Below are 26,974 nucleotides of genomic sequence, written 5' to 3'. Positions count from 1 at the left end.
AACATGTCAGATGTTCTGTTTACATTTGGCGCGGTAAACGTACCACATCTCTGATACGTCGAGTTGATGTTTGGCCAGGTTGGCACACTACGTCTCTCACACGACATTGTAAGCTAAGGTGTTAATGATTTCAAAAAGTATCCAAATTCAGTCTACAGATTGGTTTCCTTCTTTTCAGTATGACCAATTTTGGGCTAGCTGCTCATCTTCATATCTATTTTTTTTTTTTAACTTTTATAGTTACAACCGGTGCGAATTACAAATGGTTTAAAATTTAAGTTTACAAAGTTTCGAGATTCGTAAGAAATTAGTTATCATACATCCCAAAGTAAATGCTGTAACAAGTCTTTGAAAATTACATAAAAGGCATCATGTAATTAGACTGATAAAAAATATACTCACCATCAGTGGCAGAACACACACATAAAAGACGGTTGTAATTGGCAAGCTTTAAGAGTCAGTGGCTTCTTCCAAAGGCAGAAGGGGTGAAAGGGGAGGAAGAGGGGTGAAGGAAAAGAACTGGAGAGGTCCAGGAAAAGGGATTTCAGGAAAGTCACCCAGAACTGTGGGTCAGGTGAGACTTACCATACAGAATGAGAAAGAAAGACCGATTGCTGGGGACTGCATCAGACAAGATTTGAAAACCTGATAGCCTACAGGTTTTCAAATCTCACCCGATGCAGTCCCCAACAATTGGTATCTCCTTCTCATCCCATATGGTAAGTCTCCCCTGATCCACAGTTCTGGGTAACTTTCCCAAAATCTATTCTTTTTCCTGGACCTCTCCAGTCCTTTTATTTCACCAATCTTCCTTCCCCTTTAACCCTTCTGCCTGAAGGTGGAACTTTGGCTCCAAAAGCTTGCCAATTACAACAATCTTATCTGTGTGCGAGTTTTTTGCCGCCGCTTGGTGAGTAGATTTTTTATTACCTAATTAAATAATTTTGTCAGTAATTGATTTTTTGTTGTAATAGTTAGTCTGTATGAAGTCACTTTATTCATTAAGTAGTTCCTCTCAGTTTTTTACTTGGTGGGCGTAAATTTCTAATTCCTCCAGCACATTCAAATAAAAACTTTTTTGGAGCTCTGTGTAGCACTTCCATTTGCTCCAACTTGGCTCTCCACTGTCTCAAACACGCGATATTTTAATGACGAGGGTGAGAGAGCCTTTTTACTGCGCCACGCACGTGCAGGAAGGACAGCTGTCATGAGAAGCCAGGAACTGCGTCAGACGAGAGACCCCGAGAAGTGGTTACCAGCAGCGCCTTGTAAGTTATATCTAAAAGTCAAAGAGTGTTTGGATAATGTTCTGTGGTTTGTGGTGTCATGAGGATTGTTACACGGACAGATGAAGCCTGTATTATATAGAGACCTTTACTTTATGTCTTGGCTCTGCATGAGGCAGAACATATGTAACTGTATGAGTGTTTAGTGGATTCTGTATTTATCTTGGAACCAGTTAGCTTGCTGGAGTTTGTACAGAATAATTGTTACTTTGGGACGAGAGTTGAAAATATATTGTTGTTGAACTGACAAGATCCTATGAGTCCATAATTTCTTTCAAGAATATAGAGCTGGTTAATAATATTCCCTTTAACCTGATACAGTCTTCGGAGACGAATTAAATGGTAAGAGCAACGTAGCTGAGAACCCAAAGAAGAGGATTGGCTGCACGCACAATGTGTAAGTCAACTGAAAGAGATGTGCGAGTCATGCAACCCAACACTGCACTGTCTTGTTGTTCAAGAAAGCGTTAGACAGCCCAAAGCCAGTCACATGGAAATAAAGGAAAGCAATTTGGAGACTTAGTTTGGACACATTCTGTAACAATTGCAGCAACTCCATCAAGATGAATACGTCTAGTTTTCATTATTGATTTCAATTTTTTTCACTTTTTTGATCCTCAAAATTCACTGAATCATAAATTGTATTGAAAAATGTGCTGTTAACTAATAAACATTAAATGCCAACATATGCTGCAGATCAGTTTGACATCTAACTACACCCCAAAAATAATAAAGCCAAAACAACTTGTCAGTGTTCTGTTCTCTTGCTGTTTGTGTATGTATGACATTACACGCCACAAAATCAATGCAAACACAGATCAAAGCCAACATCCAGCATCAGTACGTTTTATCTACCCCGTGCTTCTTTTGATATCAGCAGAGAATTTGGTCTTCAGTTTCGTGCATTCTGTTTCCATTCTTCCCATATTTCATTACGTTCATTCAGATTATGCGTGTGTAATTCTTTCTCCTTCAAATAATATGTAACTGTTCCCACAAGGAAAGCCTCGGACATAGATCAGCAATTTGGCAGATTCTTTGAATACAACCTAAAACGAAAGATATTTTGGCCCAATTATCCCCCCCCCCTCCCCCTGCTTTTAACTAATCACTTCTTACAATCAACTCAAAATTGAGACAATTGAAAATACATTTTTTGTCATTTATATAAGAGTCTACAAACGCTTACTTTTCTAGGAATCGAGGAAAAAGCCTTTTACGACTGCAGCAAGATGAAACAACATCTGGGGGTGGGAGGACATTTTTCCAACGATGAAGATGTGCACACAGCAGTTCTCAAATAGCTCCTTAATCAATGAGCAAGTTTCTACAGTCAAGAAATTGAAAGATTGGTGGAACAGTCTTTAAGACTTGTTGAGTATGTAGAAAAATAGTGTCATTTATCTGTGTCACTTTGAAATTTAGTGCAGCATTCAATAAAAGTTACCTAGACTACCACAATACTGCGTAACTTGCTTTTTCATATTCTCTTGTATATAATTGGAGGAGCAAATAAAAATGGTCCAGACCAGTGCATATGTTTCGATGTGAATGTATGCATATAACCACACCCCAACAGGATGGAGCAACTGGCCACAGAGCTGGCCAAACCTTGGATAACATTTACACAATCTTCAGGCCTGACAGAACTGTTAGCAGAGGTCAGTCCGGTTGTGGCACTAGTTGGCCACCCAGGTCACATTATCCGTCAGTGAGTGACTGCTTTGTGTAGGGAACCCTCAAGCCTAAGGTGTATTGCAACAACCCTTGTAGACTTCAAGACCTGCGGCATTACATTTTGGGTGAGAAGGCAACAATTCCAGCAGTCCAGCTTCAATCCGCCTTTAGCGACTTACTGACCAGATCCCATAAGCACCAAGAGATGAATGGTGGTCACTTTCAACATCTGCTATAGTCAGGTTAGTACTGTACTTTCTTTCCCCTGCTGCGTTTCTTTGTACTCTGTAACTCTGTTCTCCAGGCCACTTTTATTTGCCCCATAATGTATGTAATATATTAGAGTGTACAATAAAGTAATTTGGTTTTAACTGGTTGTTAGTATACCTGACAAAATCATTAACAACCAAAAGAATGATATTTGTGAAAACATGTTACACTAGACACATATATTAATGCCTGTTTTATTCTGACACAAAAATTATATACAATGAAGCATTACTTTGAGAGAACATACATTTCCTATTCCACAGAGAACTCACTGACAACCAGCTGTGCAACAGGCACTATACTTACACAATTAATACCCTTTTGTTGATGATAATGGCACTCATTGCTATTGTTATTACACACACATTAGATTCCCCTCAATAGGGCGTACTAAACTAGTATAACAGTGCAGCAAGGCCTGTAACTATCAATCATTTAAATACTTTTTTCATCTAAAAAATTTCATTATCTCAAACATATCATGTACATTACACAAACGAAGTGCAAACACATCCAACACTTACTATAAAAATACATAGGTGGCAAACAAAGAGTATGACAAAGTAGCTGAAAATGAGACACAGGAGAACACTCAATTGAATACGTGAAGCATATTGCAGTAGACAGTGCACACTGAAACCAACTATCAATAGCTGAGAAAAAAAATCTCATTGTAAAATTTAAAAAAGAAGAGCCAACCATTTTCTCTTTCAACATACATATTAATACCAACAACTACTACTACCAATTAATGCATGAATTTTAAATGCAAGTTTATGTGCACTGGTTTTATTAAAGTAAGTGTTCTGAGGCAAGCTCTGCATAAAATTAAAACTGGCATCTGATACCTTTCATTGGAAAACCTGATGTATATTATACATACAAGGTAAAGAAAGCATGCTCAAAATACAGATTAAATAGTAACAAAAATCAGTCTTTGAATGAAATTAGTCTTTATATTTTGATGAACTGTTAGTATTGAGTTCGCTGTTTTGTAAATATAAGTTATATGGAAACCAGTAAGGATCTCCTACAGACTGAGGAGGTATCTCACCACTGAAGTCGTGGTCTTTTTGAGAAGTGTGAGCACCTATCATACATAATTAATAAAGGAATGAGTAAAGCATCAGTCACTATATGGTGGAGATATTCAGCAGCATGCAGGCAGTTAAACAAGAACTTTAACATGGTAGTTCAGTTAAACTCCCTCTCCTTACCTATGTGCATTTTTTTTGCAAAGGTGAGAGGGGAAAGTGAGGAAGCTGCTTATTGGAGGAAGATGAAAGTTTATTTGTAAGCTAAGTTTGTAGAAGTAATAAGCTTACTTGTTTACAGGCCTCTGTGTTGCATAAAACTTTTGCTATCTGGAGAACAGATATAACCACCCATTCTATTGCTTATATTGCACCCAATATTTTTCATCACCATTGTAATTTTGTCTTTGATAACACTCAAAATAGCATTTAATTCTCCCAGGGGAAGGTAAACCTGTGATATTTGAATATTCCCAATGTGTGAAGGTAAATCGGCTCTTCTACCCTTATGAGCATCCATGCCAATATGAAACCAGTTCTTAAACATTGTTTACACATGTAGAAACCTTTACAGCTGCAAATTTCTGTCCTAGTAACTTCATTACTTCACCATGTTTCAAATCAGATCTTTCTTTTTTAACAGAACCATAATTTTCTTTCACAAAAACTGCAAAAGCTGAAGGAGTCCTCGGTGTTTGTAGTTGTGCAGGTGTCTTTGTATCCCTTGTACTCGTAGGCTTGTTAATGAACAATTCAAACTTGCCAAGGCAATATCCACATCTTTTTCTTTCCAAGTCCAAAGATTTTGAATGTCGGCCAATGCTGAAATAATAATAATAATAATAATAATAATAATAATAATAATAATGTCAAATTAGAATAAAACCCAAATTTTCAACCACCACAGAGAACTGACAGTCCTAACTGCTGCTGTGTCTGCCTTACAATTGGCAATACCAACAGCACTTTTAAAATCTGTATTGACAAAAATTAGCAGTTGTTGAATATAGCCTTATGAATAAACATAAAATTTTATTTGATTAACGAAAACTCCTGTCCCATCCAACAACTATTTTATCAAAGATACTGTAGATATCAGTATGTGCAACAGCAGTGGCTATAATCACTATAGTGCATTGAAGAGTGGTCTCAATAAAGAGATAACAGAAAAATTCACAAAGTTGTTGATGTTCCAATAGGTGCCACTAGCACTGCAGACCAACACAATTTGTGGTTGCAAAACATGACGGTGATGGACTGACTAATCCTGGGCTCTTAATAAGGCCATCAAAACAGCAATTAGGATCATCAGTTGTTCCTGATAACTGATAAAGATGATGGATGTTCTCTCTGAATCTCTATGTTTTATTGTAATTTGACATGGCAAGAAAACCAAGAATATTTTGTACAAAGAAGTCGGAAGAAACTTCATCCCCCCACTTAAATATCAATGAAAAAAAAAAATATCAATCAATCAAGCAATTTCCAATACTTTTCAATCAAATATTATGAAACAGATGCCACTGGTCTGGTGTTTACGAGTAAGATATTATGGTGACAGATAATTGGAGAGAATTACAATCTTGATATATCAATGGTACTTTCATTAGTCCCAGGATTAAACACTGTAACATACTGCAAATTGAGGAAAGTTTCAAGTAGGTAGTGAGAAATAACTAAATGAAATTTGTTGCCTAAACAGGATAATGGGAGAGAAAAAGGATAACTTTTTTTGTCTGATGAACCACTGAGGAGGGGAAGATGAAAATACAAAAGGAAGACTGAGATAGTCTGGAATGAATTCATTTTCTGTTTCAGTCATCATAGACAGACAAGGGAGTAACACGTTTCACTGGCCTCTCACTGCTTATGAGCATGATGTGTCAGCTGTACATTTCATCAGCCACATGCAACCACTGCGATAGTGCTGAGGAAAGCTAATTGCACCACACCTGAAGCCATCATCTTGCTCATAAATTGGCCTTTCTTCCCAATCAGGCAGTCATTTGGTGGAGCCTGTCCACTGGGGTAGTTCCAGCTTGAAGAACTGACCTCTTATTTTTTATTTATGAAGTCCTGTTGGACCATAAAAGCCAAAGTTACTTGGTCATAGAGTCAGTAAACAGTTTACAAAATGTTTCTTACGGCATTTGTACAGAAAAGAATTAATAAAACATGAAACATTGATAATATAGAAATATGTAATGCATTAAAGAAAGAAGTTCAATTGCTGTAAGGGAATCCTGCAAAGAAGAGACAGAATGTGCACAAGAGGAGTGTGCACAAGGAAACCTTACAGTTTTAGATTTCACGACTCGAGGCTTGTCATTTTTTTCCCCCAAATTTATGCTGGATGCCTATCGAAAATTAAACCTGCTGAATAGTGCATTATTTTCTGCCTAGTACTCTGAATCGGTCTCGTAAACTGACATACAGCCAGGAGAGTGGTATGCTGACCACATGCCCCTCCATATCCACATCCAGTGACACCTGTGGGCTGAGGATAACAAGGTGGCCAGTCGGTACCGTTGGGCCTTCATTGTCTGTTCGAGCACAGTTTAGTTTCTTAGTACTCTGAACAAGTCAGTTACAAATCCCATGATGGAGTATGTCCAAGGATGGTATATTTAGAATTCCAAGACACTTTAACAACAACCTACAAAGTTTGCAACAGCATATGGAACTCCGCCTCCTGCAGCTATATCTACCAATGAATGTATTGGACGAGTCAGCCTGGAGTTTTATTGTTGGATTCTGTTCAACATCAAAGTGCCCTATCCAAAGCTCTGCTGTTCCGACATTGTGGGCATGTGATGCTGGAACCCTTCACCATCCACCTGGCTATCATGATTACATTTACAACTACCTGGCCCATTATAATCTGACATAAGAAGTACTGTCAGATGTTGAGTCTTGTCAAACTACAGCAGTATTTTCAGTGACATGTGCTTGTTAATTGCATTTCCCTTAATCCTTCATAATGAAGTAATGAATTACAATGAAACATAGTCACTCATTTCCTCAATGATGTATCACAGTTGCTTGGACAAAATTTAGCCTTATAAAATGAGCTAGTAAAGCTCAAAAGGGTGAGAAGGTTGAAGTTCCAGCAAGACCTGCTCCACAGGTCTTAACCTGGAATGTAGTAGCATTAACTTGCTTACCCTGTTTTCTGGAAAGCCTACATTATTTGTTTAAGGGGTTTTCTGAGAATCTAGAAATGGCAGCAGCTTAGCAATAAAAAAAAGTGAAACAAGCATTAAGGGTAAAGTATTTTAAGTGAATGAGCAAGCTGCTTACATTTATCAGATGCCATGGAAAACTGAGGGAGGTAGCTCCTTTGATGTACTATGGGAGCAGCTACTGAAGTACTTCCAATCCAAGAACACAAATCACAGGAACAGTGGAAATGTATCCAACAGAACAGCTGTGAATTTTGTTAAGAGTTTATGGATCAAATAAGAAGAATAAATGCCAAAACTGGTATGGAGGGAGGATTTGGAGAGGCTAAGGCTCTGTACCCGGCTATGAAATACACTCAGACTTCAAGAAGAATATAATAATTCCAATCCCAAAGAAAGCAGGTGTTGACAGATGTGAAAATTACTGAACTATCAGTTTAACACGAGGGCTATCCACAAAGTACATTACGTTATGGAATTAAAAATAAAGTACTGGAAATTTTTTTTTATTATATACAGATGAAAGCCACACTTAAATACTACTTTTCTACATAGTTGCCATTTAAATTAAGGCACTTATCGTAGCGTTGGATGAGCTTGGAAATTCCTTCGTCGTAAAATTCGGCCGCCTGCGCCTTCAACCACGTGGTTACCTCTTCTTGAAGCTGTGCGTGGTCATCAAAACGCTGCATAGCCAACCACATCTTCATTGCTGGGAATAAGTGGAAGTCGCTCGGTGCCAGGTCGGGACTGTACGGCGGATGAGGAAACAACTCCCACTTAAAAGATTTGAGAACTTCACGAGTGGCATCTGCCGTGTGGGCCCGGGCTTTGTCGTGAATCAGCAAGATCTTTGAGCCCAACTTTCCCCTGCACTTGTTTTGTATTGCTCTTCTGAGGTTGTGCAGAGTTTGGCAATACCTTTGAGAGTTTATTGTAGTGCCTCTTTCCAGGAAATCCACAAAAATCACACCTTTTTTGTCCCAAAAGACAGTCACCATCACCTTCCTTGCCGACATTGTCTGCATGCATCTCTTGGGTTTTTGGGGGGAATTTGTGTGCCCCCACTGCATTGACTGCAATTTTGTCTCGCAATTCACATGCTTAACCCATGTTTCGTCACCAGTAACGATGCGATCGAGTAATGAGTCGCCATCTTTCTCGTAAGCGCCCAAAAACGTTAACGCTGCAGCCATTCGCTGATTTTTGTGAATCTCTGTCAAGATTTTTGGTATCCATCTTGCACAAAACTTGTGGTAATCAAGCTTTTCGGTAATGATTTCGTGCAACAAACTTCGTGAAATTTGTGGAAAACTCAGAGAGTTCCGTTATTGTGAAATTACGGTTTTCACAAACTGCAGCATCAACTTTTTCGACAAGTTCGGCAGTCACTATGCTGGGTCTTCCTCTTCGCTCTTCGTCGTGAACATTAGTTCGGCCATTTTTAAATTTTATGACCCATTGATGCACTCCACCTTCAGTGATTATGTTGTCCCCATACACTTCACAAAGCTGCCGATAGATTTCTATCGGTGTACAGTTTTTTGCAGTCAGAAACCTTATTACAGCACACACTTCACACTTCGCAGCATTTTTAATTAACGCTGTCACAGTAACTCAACGGAGTACAGCACGAACCTCTCACTAGCACGGCAGGATGCCGACTTAGTGACGGAATGCCATGACACCACGATGGCCGCGCTAGCCCCACCCCTAACGGACACAAACGAAAACGTAATGTACTTTGTGGATAGCCCTCTTAAGTCACTGCTGCAAAATACTAACGCGAATTCTTTACAGACCAATGGAAAAACTGGTAGAAGTCGACCTCGGGGAAGATCAGTTTGGATTCCGTAGAAATGTTAGAACACGTGAGGCAATACCGACCCTACGACTTATCTTAGAAAATAGATTAAGGAAAGGCAAACCTATGTTTCTAGCATTTGTAGACTTAGAGAAAGCTTTTAACAATGTTGACTGGAATACTCTCTTTCAAATTCTAAAGATGGCAGGGGTAAAATACAGGGAGCGAAAGGCTATTTACAATTTGTACAGAAATCGGATGGCAGTTATAAGTGTCGAGGGGCATGAAAGGGAAGCAGCAGTTGGGAAGGGAGCGAGACAGGTTTGTAGCCTGTCCCCGATGTTATTCAATCTGTATATTGAGCAAGCAGTGAAGGAAACAAAAGAAAAATTCGGAGTAGGTATTGAAATCCACGGAGAAAAAAATAAAAATTTTGAGGTTCGCCGATGACATTGTAATTCTGTCAGGGACAGCAAAAGACTTGGAAGAGCAGTTGAACGGAATGGACAGTGTCTTGAAAGGCGGATATAAGATGAACATCAACAAAAGCAAATGAGGATAATGGAATGTAGTCGATTTAAGTCGGGTGATGCTGAGGGAATCAGATTAGGAAATGAGACACTTAAAGTAGTAAAGGAGTTTTGCTATTTGGGGAGCAAAATAAAGGATGATGGTCGAAGTAGAGAGGATATAAAATGTAGACTGGCAATGGCAAGGAGAGAGTTTCTGAAGAAGAGAAATTTGTTAACATCGAGTATAGATTTAAGTGTCAGGAAGTCGTTTCGGAAAGTATTTGTATGGAGTGTAGCCATGTATGGAAGTGAAACATGGACGATAAATAGTTTGGACAATAAGAGAATAGAAACTTTCGAAATGTGGCGCTACAGAAGAATGCTGAAGATTAGATGGGTAGATCATATAACTAATGAGTAGTTACTGAACAGGATTGGGGAGAAGAGAAATTGTGGCACAACTTGACTAGAAGAAGGGATCGGTTGGTAGGACATGTTCTGAGGGATCAAGGGATCACCAATTTAGTATTGGAGGGCAGCGTGGAGGGTAAAAATCATAGAGGGAGAGCAAGAGATGAATACACTAAGCAGATTCAGAAGGATGTAGGTTGCAGTAAGTACTGGGAGATGAAGAAGCTTGCACAGGATAGAGTAGCATGGAGAGCTGCATCAAACCCGTCTCAGGACTGAAGACAACAACAAAAACAACAACAACTGAGACTAGTTTAAATTACCTTCATTAAGCGAAGGAATTATTTTGTGAAATGTGAGAGGGTCCTTTACACTTAGTGGAACAAATATCAGAAAGTGCTAAGAAAATGCACGCAGCCTCAGAGCAGTGACTGCAACAGCATTTGACTGCAGTTACCTAGTAACCATTGTGCAAGAGGGTAGGTAGTTTCTACACAAGCTTCAACAGCTACTGTCTAGGAAGCAAATCCTAGAATTGCAACATTTTTTTATGGTGTAACATCTTTTCCTTCAGTTATTCTTTTAGTGTCCAAATACATGAAAAGTTTCTTTTTCATTGCTTAATTATAATTTAACTTCTTTCTGCTTCCAATTGCACATTTAGCTACTTGTTGACCACTCCAAAATGAGAGTGAGTAATTAAAATAAAAAGCCAAAGTTTGCTTGTTTTTTCCAAGAGGGTGCACACATAAGAGTACAATCTTTTGTGAACTGATCTGAGAAGGCACAATACATTCCTTCAATAACATTACTGGCTGTATTCATGACATATGACCTTACAAAGACAGGAAAAAAAAGGGAAGAATATGGACTATAATTTATTAGAGAACTGTTGAACCATCAGCATTATGAATATTATTGGAGAAAACAGATTTATTGCAACATCCTCATCACCTGAAGGAGGATTCAGTGGGCAACGTGGTCTTTCATAGTGTCTCTCATTGACAGGACACATTGTGAGACATCAAGGAATCGTGAATTTAATAGTGGAGGAAAGAGTGATAGGTAAAAATTGTAAAAGCAGACCAAGAGATGAATGCAGTAAGCAGGTTCAAATAGATGTAGGTTGCACTAGTTAGTCGGATGTGGAGAGGATAGAGTATCATGGAGAGTTGCATCAAACCAGTCTTCAGACTGAAGACCACGAACAGCAACAATAGCAACAGCAGCTGAAAGTCAGTAGCCAGGGAACAAAATAATATTAACGGACAAAAGCAATCCAGCGATTGGCAGTGCACTGTTGCTTCTCGTCAGAAGTAGTGTGGACGCATCAAGCTATGAAGTGGAACAGAAGACTTGATTTAATTTATATTTCAAAATACCAGAAAACAACTGAAATAAGGCACGCACACACACACACACACACACACACACGCACACACACGCACGCGCACGCACACACACAATAAGGCACACACACACACGCACGCACGCACGCACGCACGCACGCACGCACACACACACACACACACACACACACACACACACACACACACCAGAAGATAACTAAATGGTTTGTCTGAGGTTGGGATCAAGTGACAGACAGATAGTGAACAACAGTTACTGCTAAATAAAATTTATTTTTATTTCTCCATTGTCTCATCTTCCAATTATAATAATTTATTTTAAATGGCAAGGTAATAAAGAACGTTATGCAATGTAAAATGAATTTTACCATTTTAAATTGCTACAAAAAGTAAATACATTTTAGTGTAAGCTCTGGAAACTTTATCCAAAACATTCAATTAATTGCAAAGTAAGGAGAACACAAGACACAGTCTGGTGTCGAAGATAGTTTACAGAAAGACTGGTGTTGCCTCTTCCCCATTTTGCAAATTATTGTTTCCATTTGGTTTTCAATTTCTAGTTCTTACAAAGATGGCTAGCTTTATTTTAAACTGACAGATCTATACTTACCTATAGCCACACTGCACACACTTGTATATAAACTTGGTCGTTATTTTATAATCATGACAGCGTCGTATAGGTGGAATATCTGGGAAACACTTCATTGCCGTGTTAGCCCTGCAAAATTGTTGCTTAAATGAAACTTAAACAGAAAACAAAAGCAATGTGAATAACAATGACAATAAACAAATGCTTAAGGTATTGTTTATGTCAATAATAAAGCACACTAGCTATGAACAAACTGCATTGGAATTTAAAGCAAGTGCATCTCATAATGTTAACGACATTATGCATATACTTCATATATGTGCAACAAGTTATGCAGGACTTCATTAATTAAATGTTATTTCAGAGAGCTTTTACGTTTACATTTAAAAAATGCTCAACAACAGGTTATGGGGCCAGGCACACGAGTGAAAGTAAGGTTTTATAAATGTTAAAATTTAGGTTGTGTGCGGAAATCCAGAGCCAGTTTGGAAATTACACATGTGGTGCCGATCATTCAATTTTTGCTCATTGATCAGTCATCTGTGCAGACTGCTAAAAACAAAGATTCCATGACTTACCAAACGGGAAAGCGCTGGTAGATAGACACACACACACACACACACACACACACACACACACACACACACACACACACACACAGAATTTCAAGCTTTCGCAACCAACGGTTGCTTCATCAGGAAAGAGGGAAGGAGAGGGAAAGACGAAAGGATGTGGGTTTTAAGGGAGAGGATAAGGAGTCATTCCAATCACGGGAGCGTTAAGACTTACCTTGGGGGAAAAAAGGACAGGTATGCACGCGCCCACACCCACACCCACACCCACATATATATATATATATATATATAAGCAGACATATTTAAAGGCAAAGACTTTGGGCAGAGATGTCAGTCGAGGCGGAAGTGCAGAGGCAAAGATGTTGTTGAATGACAGGTGAGGTATAAGTGGCGGCAACTTGAAATTAGCGGAGGTTGAGGCCTGATGGATAACGGGAAGAGAGGATATACTGAAGGGCAAGTTCCCATCTCCGAAGTTCGTATAGGTTGGTGTTAGTGGGAAGTATCCGGATAACCCGGACGGTGTAACACTGTGCCAAGATGTGCTGGCCGTGCACCAAGGCATTTTTTGCCACAGGGTGATCCTCATTACCAACAAACACTGTCTGCCTGTGTCCGTTCATGCGAATGGACAGTTTGTTGCTGGTCATTCCCACATAGAAAGCGTCACAGTGTAGGCAGGTCGGTTGATGAATCACGTGGGTGCTTTCACACGTGGCTCTGCCTTTGATCGTGTACACCTTCTGGGTTACAGGACTGGAGTAGGTGGTGGTGGGAGAGTGCATGGGACAGTTTTTACATCGGGGGCAGTTACAAGGGTAGGAGCCAGAGGGTAGGGAAGGTGGTTCGGGGATTTCATAGGGATGAACCAAGAGGTTACAAAGGTTAGGTGGACCGCGGAAAGACACTCTTGGTGGAGTGGGGAGGATTTCATGAAGGATGGATCTCATTTCGGGGCAGGATTTGAGGAAGTCGTATCCCTGCTGGACAGCCACATTCAGAGTCTGATCCAGTCCCGGGAAGTTTCTGTCACAAGTGGGGCATTTTTGGGGTTCTTCTGTGAGGGGTTCTGGGTTTGAGGGGATGAGGAAGTGGCTCTGGTTATTTGCCCGTACCAGGTCGCGAGGGTGGTTGCAGGATGCGAAAGCTGTCTTCAGTTGGTTGGCGTAATAGTTCAGGGATTCAGGACTGGAGCAGATTCGTTTGCCATGAAGGCTTAGGCTGTAGGGAAGGGACCGTTTGATATGGAATGGATGGCAGCTGTCATAATGGAGGTACTGTTGCTTGTTGGTGGGTTTGATGTGGATGGATGTGTGAAGCTGGCCATTGGACAGATGGAGCTCAATGTCAAGGAAAGTGGCATGGGATTTGGAGTAGGACCAGGTGAATCTGATGGAACCAAAGGAGTTGATGTTGGAGAGGAAATTCTGGAGTTCTTCTTCACTGTGAGTCCAGATCATGAAGATGTTATCAATAAATCTGTACCAAACTTCGGGTTGGCAGGCCTGTGTAACCAAGAAGGCTTCCTCTAAGTGACCCATAAGTAGGTTGGCATACGAGGGGGCCATCCTGGTACCCATGGCTGTTCCCTTTAATTGTTGGTATGTCTGGCCTTCAAAAGTGAAGAAGTTGTGAGTCAGGATGAAGCTGGCTAAGGTGATGAGGAAAGAGATTTTAGGTAGGGTGGCAGGTGATCGGCGTGAAAGGAAGTGCTCCATTGCAGTGAGGCCCTGGACGTGTGGGATATTTGTGTATAGAGAAGTGGCATCAATGGTTACAAGAATGGTTTCCGGGGGTAACAGACTGGGTAAGGATTCCAGGCGTTTGAGAAAGTGGTTGGTGTCTTTGATGAAGGATGGGAGACTGCATGTAATGGGTTGAAGGTGTTGATCTACTTTTTCAGTCAAAGCTACAAATGATTGGTACAGCCCCAACTGGACTTCCAGAGGTTGAAACGTTGATCAATGTGAAAATTATTAGACATGGAAATTTGCCATGAAGGTGTATTTGGTCCATGACAAACTGTGGGATGTTCCTGAAATCGTCCTCGGGATCCGATGAGATGGGACAATTCTTGGGAAGAGAGAGACAAAAAGGAATATTCCCAGAATATACTTTTCATTGGAAAGATTAATTACATAGGGACACAAATAGGGCAGCAGAAGTCTGGGCGGCTTTGGAAAAAGCATTTGAAGACTCAAGAGTCACATGTAGATCATTAATCACAACCAAATAACATAAATGCAATTCGGCAGGTGACAATCGAATAGTAATGACCTTGTTTAAGTTAAATGTAATGAAGTTTCCAATGAATGGAGAGTAGACAGAAAGTGTGCTCCTGGCTGGATTACCTGATCATTATCAACCTACGATCGAGGAACTTGAAAACTGTGGCACGTGTGTCATGGGAGATTCTATTAAAGTGAAACTGCTACAAGATGTCAAATCCAAAGAGGCAAATGGAAATGAAGAATCTGCTCTATATACAAATAAGAAGAGGCCTACAAAACATTATTAAATGCTACAAGTGCAACAAACTTAATAATATCGCAAAATATTGTTCTAGTAAGGATGGAAAGGAGGGAGTTCGTCAAAAAATAATTATGACTGATACGTACGTAGGAAAGTCACAACAAAAGAAAGTTTTTTTGTAGCTGATGTTAAACAGCCTCACAAAAGGATATGTGGTACTTAGATTCCTGTGCCTCGACTCACATCAGTAATGACTGAAGGAAGCTTTATAATGTCAAACCATGTAATAGTTCAGTGACCAGTGCAGGAGGTGATGGCTACGCCAAGTGTGGATCTGACCTTCAGTACTGGTGATAAAACAGTAGAAGTAGAAGCAGAAGCATTTTAAGTCATTCATATCCCAAACTCTGTTGTAAATTTGCTCTCACTTATTAAAAGTTGAAAGAAACAGCATTAAGTCACTTAACTAAAAAGGTGGATTCATCTACGATGCAGAAGGTGAACTAACTGACAAAACAATGCATAAGAGTGGCATCTATTGTTTGAATGGAAGTGAAATGAAACAGTGCTACTATGTAAAAGATAGTGGATTCTTATGGCATCACAGGCTAGGACATAAGAATCACAAAAGTATGCTGAAGTTGTCAGAGGACTAAAAGAAGATATTGTGGGTAAGGACCTCCAAGTGTTTTTTTTTTGTTTTTGTTTTGGTTTTAGGGCGCAAAACTTCTATGGTCATTAGCGCCCAGCCCGTGACTTAAGACAGTAAAAAACCGAAACTGAAAACCAGCAGCAATGGGCACGAAGTCATAAAATTGGAGAAACTAAAAATAAAAGGAATGCTTAAAAATCCACTACAGAAAGGGGGTGGTTGTCCCCAAAAAAAGCTTCAAATGACTGACGTCATTTCACTGTCACTAATAAACTGGAGAACGCGGTCGGCTGAGCGCGTGTCATCTGCTAAAATCGACGATAGATCAGGCGATAGCTGTAGACGGGAGCGTAACGGATTAAAATAGGGGCATTCAATTAAAAGGTGTCTTACAGTCCACAGCTGAAAGCAGTGGGGACAGAGTGGGGGAGGATCGCCGCTTAAAAGATGTCGATGGCTAAAAAGACAGTGCCCTATCCGGAGTCTAGCTAAAATTACCTCCTCCCGACGACGCGTTTGGGAGGAAGAGGTCCAAGCGCAAGGAAGGGCTTTCACTTCCCGCAATTTATTACGGGAAAGTGTTGACCAACGCGCATGCCATAAATGAGCAACTTGGCGACATAAACCGCTCCGTAGATCGGTGAAGGGAAGCGACTGAATAGCTGGCCGAGGAAGAGAGACTGCAGCCTTGGCCGCTATATCGGCCGCCTCATTCCCACAGATACCAGTGTGTCCCGGGAGCCAGAGGAACGCCACCGAGTCGCCCCCCAGGTGGAGCAAGCGCAGACAGTCCTGAATCCGGTGGACCAGAGGGTGCACAGGGTAAAGAGCTTGGAGACTGAGGAGAGAGCTGAGAGAATCTGAGCAGATAACATACTGTATTCGCTGATGGTGGCGGATGTAGTGGACAGCCTGGAGAACAGCGTAAAGCTCTGCAGTATAAACCGAACACTGGTCGGGAAGCCGAAAGCAATTTGGGGTGTCGCCAACAATATAGGCACTCCCTACACCTAACGATGTTTTCGAGCCGTCGGTGTAAATAAATGTGGCGTCCGTCATTTGTGCACATAGAGCAGCAAATGCCCGACGATAAACAAGTGTAGGGGTACCATCCTTGGGAAACTGACAAAGGTCACGGAGCAGGCAGATCCGGGGACGGAGCCAAGGCGGTGCTGTACCCCAAGTTGTCAAGAAGGTTTTAGGAAAGCGGAAGGAAAGAGAATGGAGCAGTTAACAGAAGCCGACTCCCGGTGGTAGTAGGGAGGAAGGGCGGCCTGCATACCCTACATCAAAGGAAGCGTTGAAAAAAAGGTCATGGGCTGGATTAGCAGGCATGGAAGACAGATGGCTAGCATAACGACTCAGGAGGACTGCTCGCCGATTGGACAGCGGAGGTTCAGCAGTCTCAGCATAAAGGCTTTCCACAGGGCTAGTGTAAAAAGCTCCAGACACTAAACGTAATCCACGGTGGTGGATAAAGTCGAGACGCCGAAGAATAGACGGCCGAGCAGAGGAGTAGACTATGCTTCCATAGTCCAATTTCGAGCGCACTAAGGCGCGATAGAGGCGGAGAAGGACCGCTCGGTCTGCTCCCCAGGAGGTACCATTCAGGACACGGAGGGTGTTAAGCGATCGCAGACAGCGAGCCGAAAGATAGGAAACGTGGGAGGACCAGCACAGTTTTCTGTCAAACATAAGACCCAAGAATTTAGCGACGTCTGAAAACGGAAGATTGACAGGACCTAGATGTAAGGAGGGCGGAAGAAACTCCTTACGTCGCCAAAAATTGACACAAACGGTCTTACTGGGTGAGAAACGGAAGCCGGTTTTGATGCTCCACGAGTGGAGGCGATCGAGACATCCTTGAAGACGTCGTTCAAGAAGGCTGGTCCGTTGAGAGCTGTAGTAGATCGCAAAATCGTCCACAAAGAGGGAGCCCGAGACATCAGGAAGGAGACAATCCATAATTGGATTTATGGCGATGGCAAACAGGACAACACTCAGCACGGAACCCTGGGGTACCCCGTTTTCTTGGGAGAAAGTACGGGAGAGAGTAGTGTTCACCCGCACCCTAAAAGTGCGCTCTGCCATAAATTCGCGAAGAAAAAGGGGCAGCCGGCCTCGAAAGCCCCAAGAGAACAGTGTGCGGAGGATACCTGTCCTCCAACAGGTATCGTATGCTCTCTCCAGATCAAAAAATATTGCTACCGTTTGGCGTTTCCAGAGAAAATTGTTCATGATGTAAGTGGAGAGAGCAACAAGATGGTCAACTGCAGAACGATGCTTCCGAAATCCGCATTGGGCTGGTGTTAAAAGACTGCGGGATTCCAGCCACTAAGCTAAACGGTAATTCACCATACGCTCCAAAACCTTACAGACACTACTCGTGAGAGAAATGGGGCGATAGCTAGAGGGGAGATGTTTGTCCTTTCCAGGTTTCGGAACGGGAACGACAACAGCTTCCCGCCACCGTCTGGGAAAGGTACTGTCGGTCCAAATTCGATTATAAAGGCGAAGGAGGTAACGCAGACTATGGGTTGATAAATGCAGCAACATTTGGACATGGATACCATCCGGTCCTGGGGCGGAGGAGCGAGAAGAAGAGAGGGCATGTTGGAGTTCCCGCATGGAGAAAACAGTATTGTAGCTTTCGTGATTTTGAGAGGAGAAAGCAAGAGGTTGCACTTCCGCTGCACGTTTCTTCGGGAGAAATGCTGGTGGGTAATTTGAAGAGCTCGAAATCTCAGCAAAGTGCTGACCCAATGAGTTAGAAATTGCGACGGGGTCCACGAATGTATCATGCGCGACAGTGAGCCCAGAGACCGGGGAGAAACTAGGCGCGCCTGAGAACCGTCGAAGCCGACTCCAAACTTCCGAGGAGGGAGTGAAGGTGTTAAATGAGCTAATAAAGAATTTCTAGCTTGCCTTCTTGCTATCGCGGATGATGCGACGGCATCGCTCACGGAGCTGCTTATAGCGGATACAGTTGGCCAAAGTAGGATGGTGACGGAAAATGCGAAGAGCACGTCGCCGCTCACATATTGCGTCACGGCATGCCTCGTTCCACCAAGGAACTGGGGGGCGCCGGGGCAATTCGGAGGTGCGTGGTATTGAACGTTCCGCAGCTGTAAGGATAACGTCGGTAATGTGTGTGACCTCATCGTCGACGCTGGGAAAGCGACGGTCATTGAATGTCGCTAGAGACGAAAAAAGTGTCCAAACGGCTTGGGCAAACTTCCAGCGTCACGGGCGCATATATGGCAGTTGAGGCTGCAGTCTGAGGACACATGGAAAGTGGTCACTCGAGTGTGTATCATCAAGGGCGAACCATTCGAAGTGCCGAGCTAGCGGAACAGTACCGACCGCAAGGTCCAAATGAGATAAATTTGTCGTGGAGGCAGACAAAAATGTGGGGACCCCAGTGTTGAGGCAAACTAGATCCGCTTGGTGGAAGACGTCTAGCAATATGGAGCCACGTGGACAAGGATGTGGAGATCCCCAAAGTGGGTGGTGGGCATTGAAGTCCCCAACCAGCAAATAGGGGGGTGGAAGCTGACCAAGAAGATGAAGGAGATCAGCTCGTGTCATTGGTGTGGACGATGGAATGTATACAGTACAAAGAGAGAACGTGTATCCGGAAAGGGAAAGACGGACGGCGACAGCTTGGAAGGAAGTGTTTAAGGGGATTGGGTGATAATGGAGAGTATCATGGAGAAGAATCATGAGTCCTCCATGGGCTGGAGAGCCTTCAACAGAGGGGAGATCATATCGAACGGACTGAAAATGAGAGAGAACAAAGCGGTCATGGGGACGCAGCTTTGTTTCCTGAAGACAGAAGATGACCGGCGAGTAGGATCGTAAGAGGATCGACAATTCATCCCTATTGGCTCGAATGCCACGGATATTCCAGTGGATAATGGACATGGGGTGAACAGAAAATGGAGGAATGTGACCAAAGTTGCTGTCAACTCAAAGACTGCTCGGAGCTAGCGACCGACAGCATGGAATGGCAGTCAGCCGAAGGCAGAAGATCCTGATCCATAGGTTGGTCAGGAGCAGCTCCTGCCACCAGCGATCGGCCGGTTGACCGGCCACCAGCAGTGCGCCTCGGCGACACAGAAGACGGCCGAGGGCGATTTCCGCCAGGTGGTGCTGTAGATGGGACACGCCTTGGCGGAGAAGGAGAGGAACTGGGTTTCTTTGTAGCCTTCTTGGAAGAATGATGTTTAGATGAAGGAGGAACCGATGGTTGTGAAGTTGCGGTACGCAAAAACTCTTCACGAGTATGCTCTTTTTTCGAAGACTTGGCGTCTGACTTTTGGGCTCGAGATTTAGCAGAACCCGACGAAGGGTGAGCCATAGAGTGGGCAGGCGAAAGTGTTGAGGTTGAACGAGCGATCTTTGCGCTGGCCGATCTGACGACCGTGGCACTAAAGGTGAGGTCGCAAGTCTGCGTGGCCGCCTCCTTTGTTGGCCAAGGAGAAGCAAGGACAGTGCTGTATTTTCCTGTCTGAGGCACGGTGGGCTTGCGACTGGCGAATAATTTTCGAGCAGCAAAGGTCGACACCTTTTCCTTCACTCTTATTTCCTGGATGAGCTTTGTGTCCTTAAAAACGGGGCAATCTCGAGAGGAAGCAGGGTGGTCACCCATACAGTTGATGCAGCGAGGGGATGGAGGTGGACAAGCACCCTCATGGGCATCCTTGCCACACGTAACACATTTGGCCGGATTGGAACAGGACTGGCTGGTGTGATTGAACCGCTGACATCGATAGCAACGCGTAGGGTTTGGGACGTAAGGGCGAACGGAAATTATCTCATAGCCTGCTTTGATTTTCGATGGGAGTTGAACTTTGTCAAATGTCAAGAAGACAGTGCGGGTTGGAATGATGTTCGTGTCAACCCGTTTCATAACTCTATGAACTGCCGTTACGCCCTGGTCAGACAGATAGTGCTGAATTTCTTCGTCAGACAATCCATCGAGGGTGCGTGTATAAACGACTCCACGCGAGGAATTTAAGGTACGGTGTGGTTCCACCCGGACAGGGAAGGTGTGGAGCAGAGAAGTATGCAGCAATTTTTGTGCCTGGAGGGCACTGTGTGTTTCTAACAACAGGGTGCCATTCCGTAATCTGGAACAAGACTTTACAGGACCTGCTATTGCGTCGACACCTTTCTGAATAATGAAAGGGTTGACCGTGGAGAAGTCGTGACCTTCATCAGACCGAGAAACAACAAGGAACTGTGGCAACGATGGAAGAATCGTCTGTGGCTGAGACTCAGTATACTTACATTTGTGAGCAGACATAGTGGAAGGTGAGGAAACCATTGCGGAAGAATCCCCCATGATTACCGGCGTCTCCGATGGCGCGCTCCTCCCTTGTGGGGGCCCTCTCTGAGGGCACTCCCGCCTTAGGTGATTGTTCACACCTCAGGTCACACCTCCCGACAAACGGACGGAGGGACCAATCAGCACTTTCGGAAGGTATCAGCTCGGGTAATCACCCCTCCCTGGGCCTGGCCGTTACCAGGGGGTACGTACGTGTCCTACCTGTCTACCCGGGGCGGGGAATTACGCGTTACCCCGTCACCGGCTACGCACAAAAGGCGTGGGTCGGCCTTCAGACACGCACAGGGAGGAAGAAAGATCAAGGGAAAGGAAAGAAGAGAGGTCTCAAACGCCGCAGCGGAGAAAAGGGAAAGAGAAGAGGTAAGGAAAAGAGAAGGACAAAGGAAGGAAGAAGACATAAAAGGAAGGAAGGCGAAGAATGCAGTACATTTACGAGCGTCCGTCTCCGGACGTAGGCACAAACCATACTCCCAGATGGGGAGAAAGGGAAGGAAAGAGCCAGAGGTGAGGGGAGGAGGGGCGAAGATAGGGATGGGGAAGGATACGGAATGGGAAGGTATGCAGCCTGGAAAGGAAGGAAGGCCACATTAGCTCGGGGTCCCGTGCTCGCTACGCACGTATCCACAAAAGAGTTGTGGACCCCCTGGGGGGGGACCTCCAAGTTGTGCATCATGAGAAAACAGTCACATCTTCCACTCAAGCCTAGGAAAATGTATTCTACACACATTCCGATTTGTGAGCGCAAATGGAGACAGTATCGATTAATGGAAATCATTATTTTCTCACACTTGCTTGATCATGTTTCAGGATTTTAGTTTGTTTATTTCTTGAAGAAAAAAATGTGAGGTAACATGGATATTTAAAAACTTCAGAGTGTGGTGGAAAAGCAGACAGGTAAAAATACCAAGAAGTTGCAGTCACACAATGGAAGGGAGTACATCAATGATGAACTAAAAAGATTTCTGACTTCTGAAGGTGTCATCCACTGGCTTACAGTACATTACAGCCCACAGCAAAACAGTGTTGTCACAAGAGTTAATAGCACATTGGTTGAAAGCTCATACCATGATGATCGACGCTAACTTACTAAAGGAGTATTGGGCTGAAGTTGTGTCTACAACTGCATACCTATCAAATTGTTTGCTGTCCACCACAGTTGGAGATAAGAAGCCACATGAACTATGTCATAGGAGAAAGCCTTGTTTATCAAATTTAAGTATTCTTGGCTGCATTGCAATGGTTAAAATTCCAAAACCCCATCACAAGAAGTGGGATAAGAAGTCACAGAAGCTGACATTTGTAGGCTACTGTCAGACACCCAAAGGCTATCGATTTGTAGGCGACTTGCCTACAACAAATAATTGCATAGCCGTCCGGTATAATGAGTTAACGGAGTACTATTTATTCGTGAAAACTCACACTGAGAAGAAAACTAAAAACAACAGAGAAGTAACAAAAACTAGGAGATCCTATAGTCTTACGGCAAAGATATAAAAAACAACACATGACAAAACCTCTCGCGCACTTTTGATCTCACTTTGCACCAGACATGAAAAATATCACTGCCACACAGCCCCCCCCTTAAAGTGCGGAGCCCTAGGGATATCTTGATACTTGAATTTTATTCGACGTCCAGCTCTGGTGTGCGTCGGGTGTCTCGGGGGCGGTGACGTCGTCGTTTGTGGTGGTGATTCACCTGTCTCGGACGATGTACTGAGCGGTGTTTGGGTATGCTCTGCGTCCACCATGTGTTGATGCACAGGCGTGGTGTCAGAGGTCGGAGAGGGTAAAACCCATGCTGGCTTGACACGTTCAATCGATACCTTTGTCGGAACACCATTGTACATTATGTCCACGGTATGCTTATTTCTACTCAGCACCTGAAATGGGCCTGTATATGGTGGTTGTAAAGGCGATTTGACTGAGTCTGTTCGCAACATTACGCAAGAGCAATTGTACAAGTCTTTGTGTACAAACACCTTACGGTTACCATGGCGAGAAGGTGGCGGGCAACTTATATTTGTGCAGTGACATTTTAGCTGCTGCACCCAGTGTGTGAGGCCCTCTGATCCGGGTAGTTGGCTGTAGGATGAGAATTTTTAAAGCTCAAAAACAGAGGAACCTAAGACCTCAAATGCCTTAGGATTGGAACAAAAAGCAGTTCTTCAGGACATCAGTACTTCACAAACTGAAGGAGTTAAATCAGAAGACAGTGATAATGAACCCTTTTATGGCCTTGACAGTGATTCAATAGAAATTGAAGCTCAAGATGAGGGTCATGTATATCAAAACATAGTTCATGAGGTTACACCTCGAAGGTCAAACAGAGAACCAAAACCCAAGACACGGCCGGATCATGTTACTATTTGGAAGAAGGACTTCCAAGTGACAACACTAAAATCAAAGACATCTTGTAAGGGACAAATAACGAAGAATGGAAAAAAGCAATGAAGAAAGAATTCTCATAACAACACATTTGAAGAAGTAGAGCTAACCAGGGGGGACAAACCACTCAATACTAAGAGGGTATTAAAAATAAAGCCTGGGGGCTAGCTGTTGACCAGAAACATTCAAGGCATGCCTAGCGGTAAAAGGATGCACTCAAGTTCAAGGTGTTGATTATCAGGACACCTTCACACCTGTGGTCATGCATGCTTCCATCCATTTGATGTGTCTTGTCTATGGCAGCTCGAGAGAACCTGGAGACTGACTATGTTGACATCACATTTGTTTATTTCTATTGGGACTTAAATGAAGAAGCTTATGTCATTCCACCAGAAAATTTTGGAACTCCTGGGAAAGTATGGTGGCTGAAGAAAGCCATTTACAAACTCAGACAGGTTGGTAGGAACTGGAATCAAAAAATTTACGAGGTGTTAAAGATACTCAAACTGAACCGGTCAGGCACTTATCCATGTATTCACAGAGATGGCACCAAACTAGTCATCACAGCTTTATATGCCTATGATATGCTGCTATTTTTAAGCACCGGAAATATTTTGGATCTGTTCAAAAGTTCTTTGAAGAGATTTTTTGAGATAAAAGATTCAGGACAGATAAGCCAATGCCTAGGTGTGGAAATTACACAGGATCGTGGAAAAGGAAAAATTTGGATTCCTCTGAAATACTATGTAAAAAGAGTTTTGGAGGAATTTGGAACGAGTGAAGCCAAGCCAGAGTCACCACCATTTCAACTTGGTTTGGACCTTGAAGCAGTCGAATCAGGTGATATCAATGTATTGTAACAATATACAATAGGAAGTCTTCTATGTGTATTCCAAATCCCTAGACCTGATGCGTGTATCGCTGTAAAGCTCATTTGCAGATACAATCATTGTTTTAAAAAGATTCATTGGTTGTCTGTAAAATGATTGTTTGGATATTTAAAGGAAACCATGGACTATAAGTTAGAATTTTATAGAGATGGTAACAGAGAAAAAATGACCTTCAGTGATGTAGGTTGGGGTAGTAAAATCAATGACAAAAACTCTGTAACTGGTCCATGCATAAAAATGCAAAATTCTAATTTCATGGTCCAGCAGAAAACTATAGCACCTTCTACTTGTGAAGCTGAATATATGGCCTTGGCATCAACTGTTCAAGATTTACTGTGTTTTAAGACAATTTGTGTCCGAGATAGATCCAAGCAGTGTCAAAGTCACTTACAGTATATTGTGATAATAAAGGAGCCATTTAGTCAGCCAACAATCTAGTGACAAACTAGATCCAAGCGTATAGATATAAAGTACCTTTTTATAAGAAGACATGTTGAATCAGTTATTGTTAATGTTGATCATCTCGCTTCTAAAGAGATGTTAGTCAATGCTTTCACAAGACCACTTAGCAATGCCAGACATGAAATATGGGTAGGAAACTGGCCTTTTCAAATGAGTGAAGGAGTGTACATTTAGACTTCATACTGTGTCAATGACAATTTGAGGGGAAATGTTGAGATATGTAAATTGATATTGACAGTTTTTTGTTCACTTGTTTTGTGTTTTAATTACTCCATGGTAATTAAGGGCTCTGGGGTTTGTAGTAGTTATGCACATACCGATTAGTTAATAAAACGTTATTTCTGGAAGCTTTCATGTTTATGCTAGGGTAATCCCAAAAGTAAGGTCTCTTATATTTTTATAAGTATAGAACTCTATGTGGCAGTTGGTCACACTGTTATGAAGAGTGCTTCATACACTGTGTGTGAATATGCGCATGCCGTGCTGAGGTGCTCAGTCTTGGCTTGGCAGCCGTAGAGAATGGAGCTCCCGTTGGATGTTACCACCAAGTGCGAATTGTGTGGAGTTATTCGGTTTCACGCAAAGGGCACTGCGCCGGTTGAAATCCATTGCCAATTGACGGAAGTGTATGGTGAGTCATGCATGGATGTCAAAAATGTTCGTAAGTGGTGTAGAGTGTTTGCAGCTGGTCAGACCAAAATTAATGACGAACAAAGGAGCAGGAGACAGTTTCTGAGGAGACAGTGTTGAAGGTTGAGCAAAGCATGCGTGAATATCGGCGGATCACCCTGGGTGATCTCTGCACATTGGTTCCTCAGGTTTCCCGAAGCACCACTCACAGAATTTTAACGGAAACATTGAACTACCGGAACGTGTGTGCAAGATGGGTGCCACACATGGTGACTGAGGGCCATGTGCGGCAATGAGTTGATGCTTCCCACGCATTTCTTCACCGCTTTGCAGCCGAACAGGACAACTTTCTAGACTCAATTGTTACGGGTGACGAAACCTGGGCATATCACTTTACACCTGAGACCAAGCAACAATCACGCCAATGGTGGCATCCTTCTTCGCCAAAGCCACGGAAATTCAAACAAATACAGTCTGCCGGTAAAGTTACGACAACCGTTTTTTGGAATTGGAAAGGGGTATTGTTGGCCGACTTTATGCCCACTGGGACCACAATCAACCTTGACAGGTACTGTGAGAATCTGAAAAAATTCAAACAGGCAATTCAGAACCGGAGAAGAGGAATGTTGAGCAAGGGCATAGACATTTCTCCAAGACAACGCTCGCCCACACATCACTCGCCAAACTGTTGCTATCCTGCAACAGTTTCAGTGGAACATAAATCACCCACCCACCCACCCACACACCCTACAGTCCTGACTAGGCGCCCAGTGACTATCACCTGTTCCCTAGGTTAAAAGAACATTTGGCCAGAAAGTGATTCAGCTCCGACAATGAGGTGAAAAAAAAGAGGTTCATAACTTTCTGAACAGCATGGCGGCGAGCTGGTATGACATGGGCATACAAAAACTGCCACACCATCTACAAAAATGCATCGACAGTAATGATGATTATGTTGAAAAATAGCTAAATGTTCAAGCTGTAAACTAATATAAACCAATGTAGAAATAAACAGGTCTATGTACTTATAAAAAATAGGAAACCTTACTTTTGGGATTACCTTCGTATTAAAAAATGCTCAACACAACAGCTAATATCAGAAGGAAGAATATCATTATGACAGTACTACATTGATTAATATTGGGCTCACTCTTGTCATCACATAACAAGAGTTTCCATGCCCTAGTTCTCTTTGCTGATGATGCAAGTATTATAATCAACCCTAATGCAGTAATTTCAACACTTTAAAATGTAAGTAATATTTTCACAAAAATTAATAACCAGGTCTCTGCAAATGGACTGTCAGTGAATTCAGATAACTCACAATACAGGCAATTAAGTATCGCATAACACCTGACCACAAAATTAGAAATAACAAGACAGAAATTTGATTAACTGAATCAGGACACTTCAAGTTGTTATGTAT

At 42.6% G+C, this 26,974-nt stretch overlaps 1 protein-coding gene across 3 annotated transcripts in view; it reads right to left on the bottom strand.

The window, feature by feature from the left end:
* Window positions 1–3,411: 3,411 nt before the first annotated feature.
* The window catches only part of LOC126095302 (germ cell nuclear acidic protein-like), a 111,689-nt gene continuing 88,126 nt past the window's right edge, over window positions 3,412–26,974 (bottom strand). For all 3 annotated transcript variants that reach the window (XM_049910093.1, XM_049910094.1, XM_049910095.1), the window contains 2 exons: window positions 12,154–12,261; window positions 3,412–5,089 (listed from right to left, as the gene is read on the bottom strand). In XM_049910093.1, the coding sequence (XP_049766050.1) occupies window positions 4,807–5,089; window positions 12,154–12,261 (391 nt within the window). In that variant the 3' untranslated portion in view covers window positions 3,412–4,806. The remainder of the gene's footprint in view (window positions 5,090–12,153; window positions 12,262–26,974) is intronic.

The sequence above is a fragment of the Schistocerca cancellata genome, chromosome 8 (assembly GCF_023864275.1).
Source record: "Schistocerca cancellata isolate TAMUIC-IGC-003103 chromosome 8, iqSchCanc2.1, whole genome shotgun sequence".
Taxonomy (NCBI): Eukaryota; Metazoa; Arthropoda; class Insecta; order Orthoptera; family Acrididae; genus Schistocerca; species Schistocerca cancellata.
The sequence above is the reverse complement of the archived record's forward strand: the minus strand, read 5'-3'. Positions and strand labels throughout refer to the sequence as shown.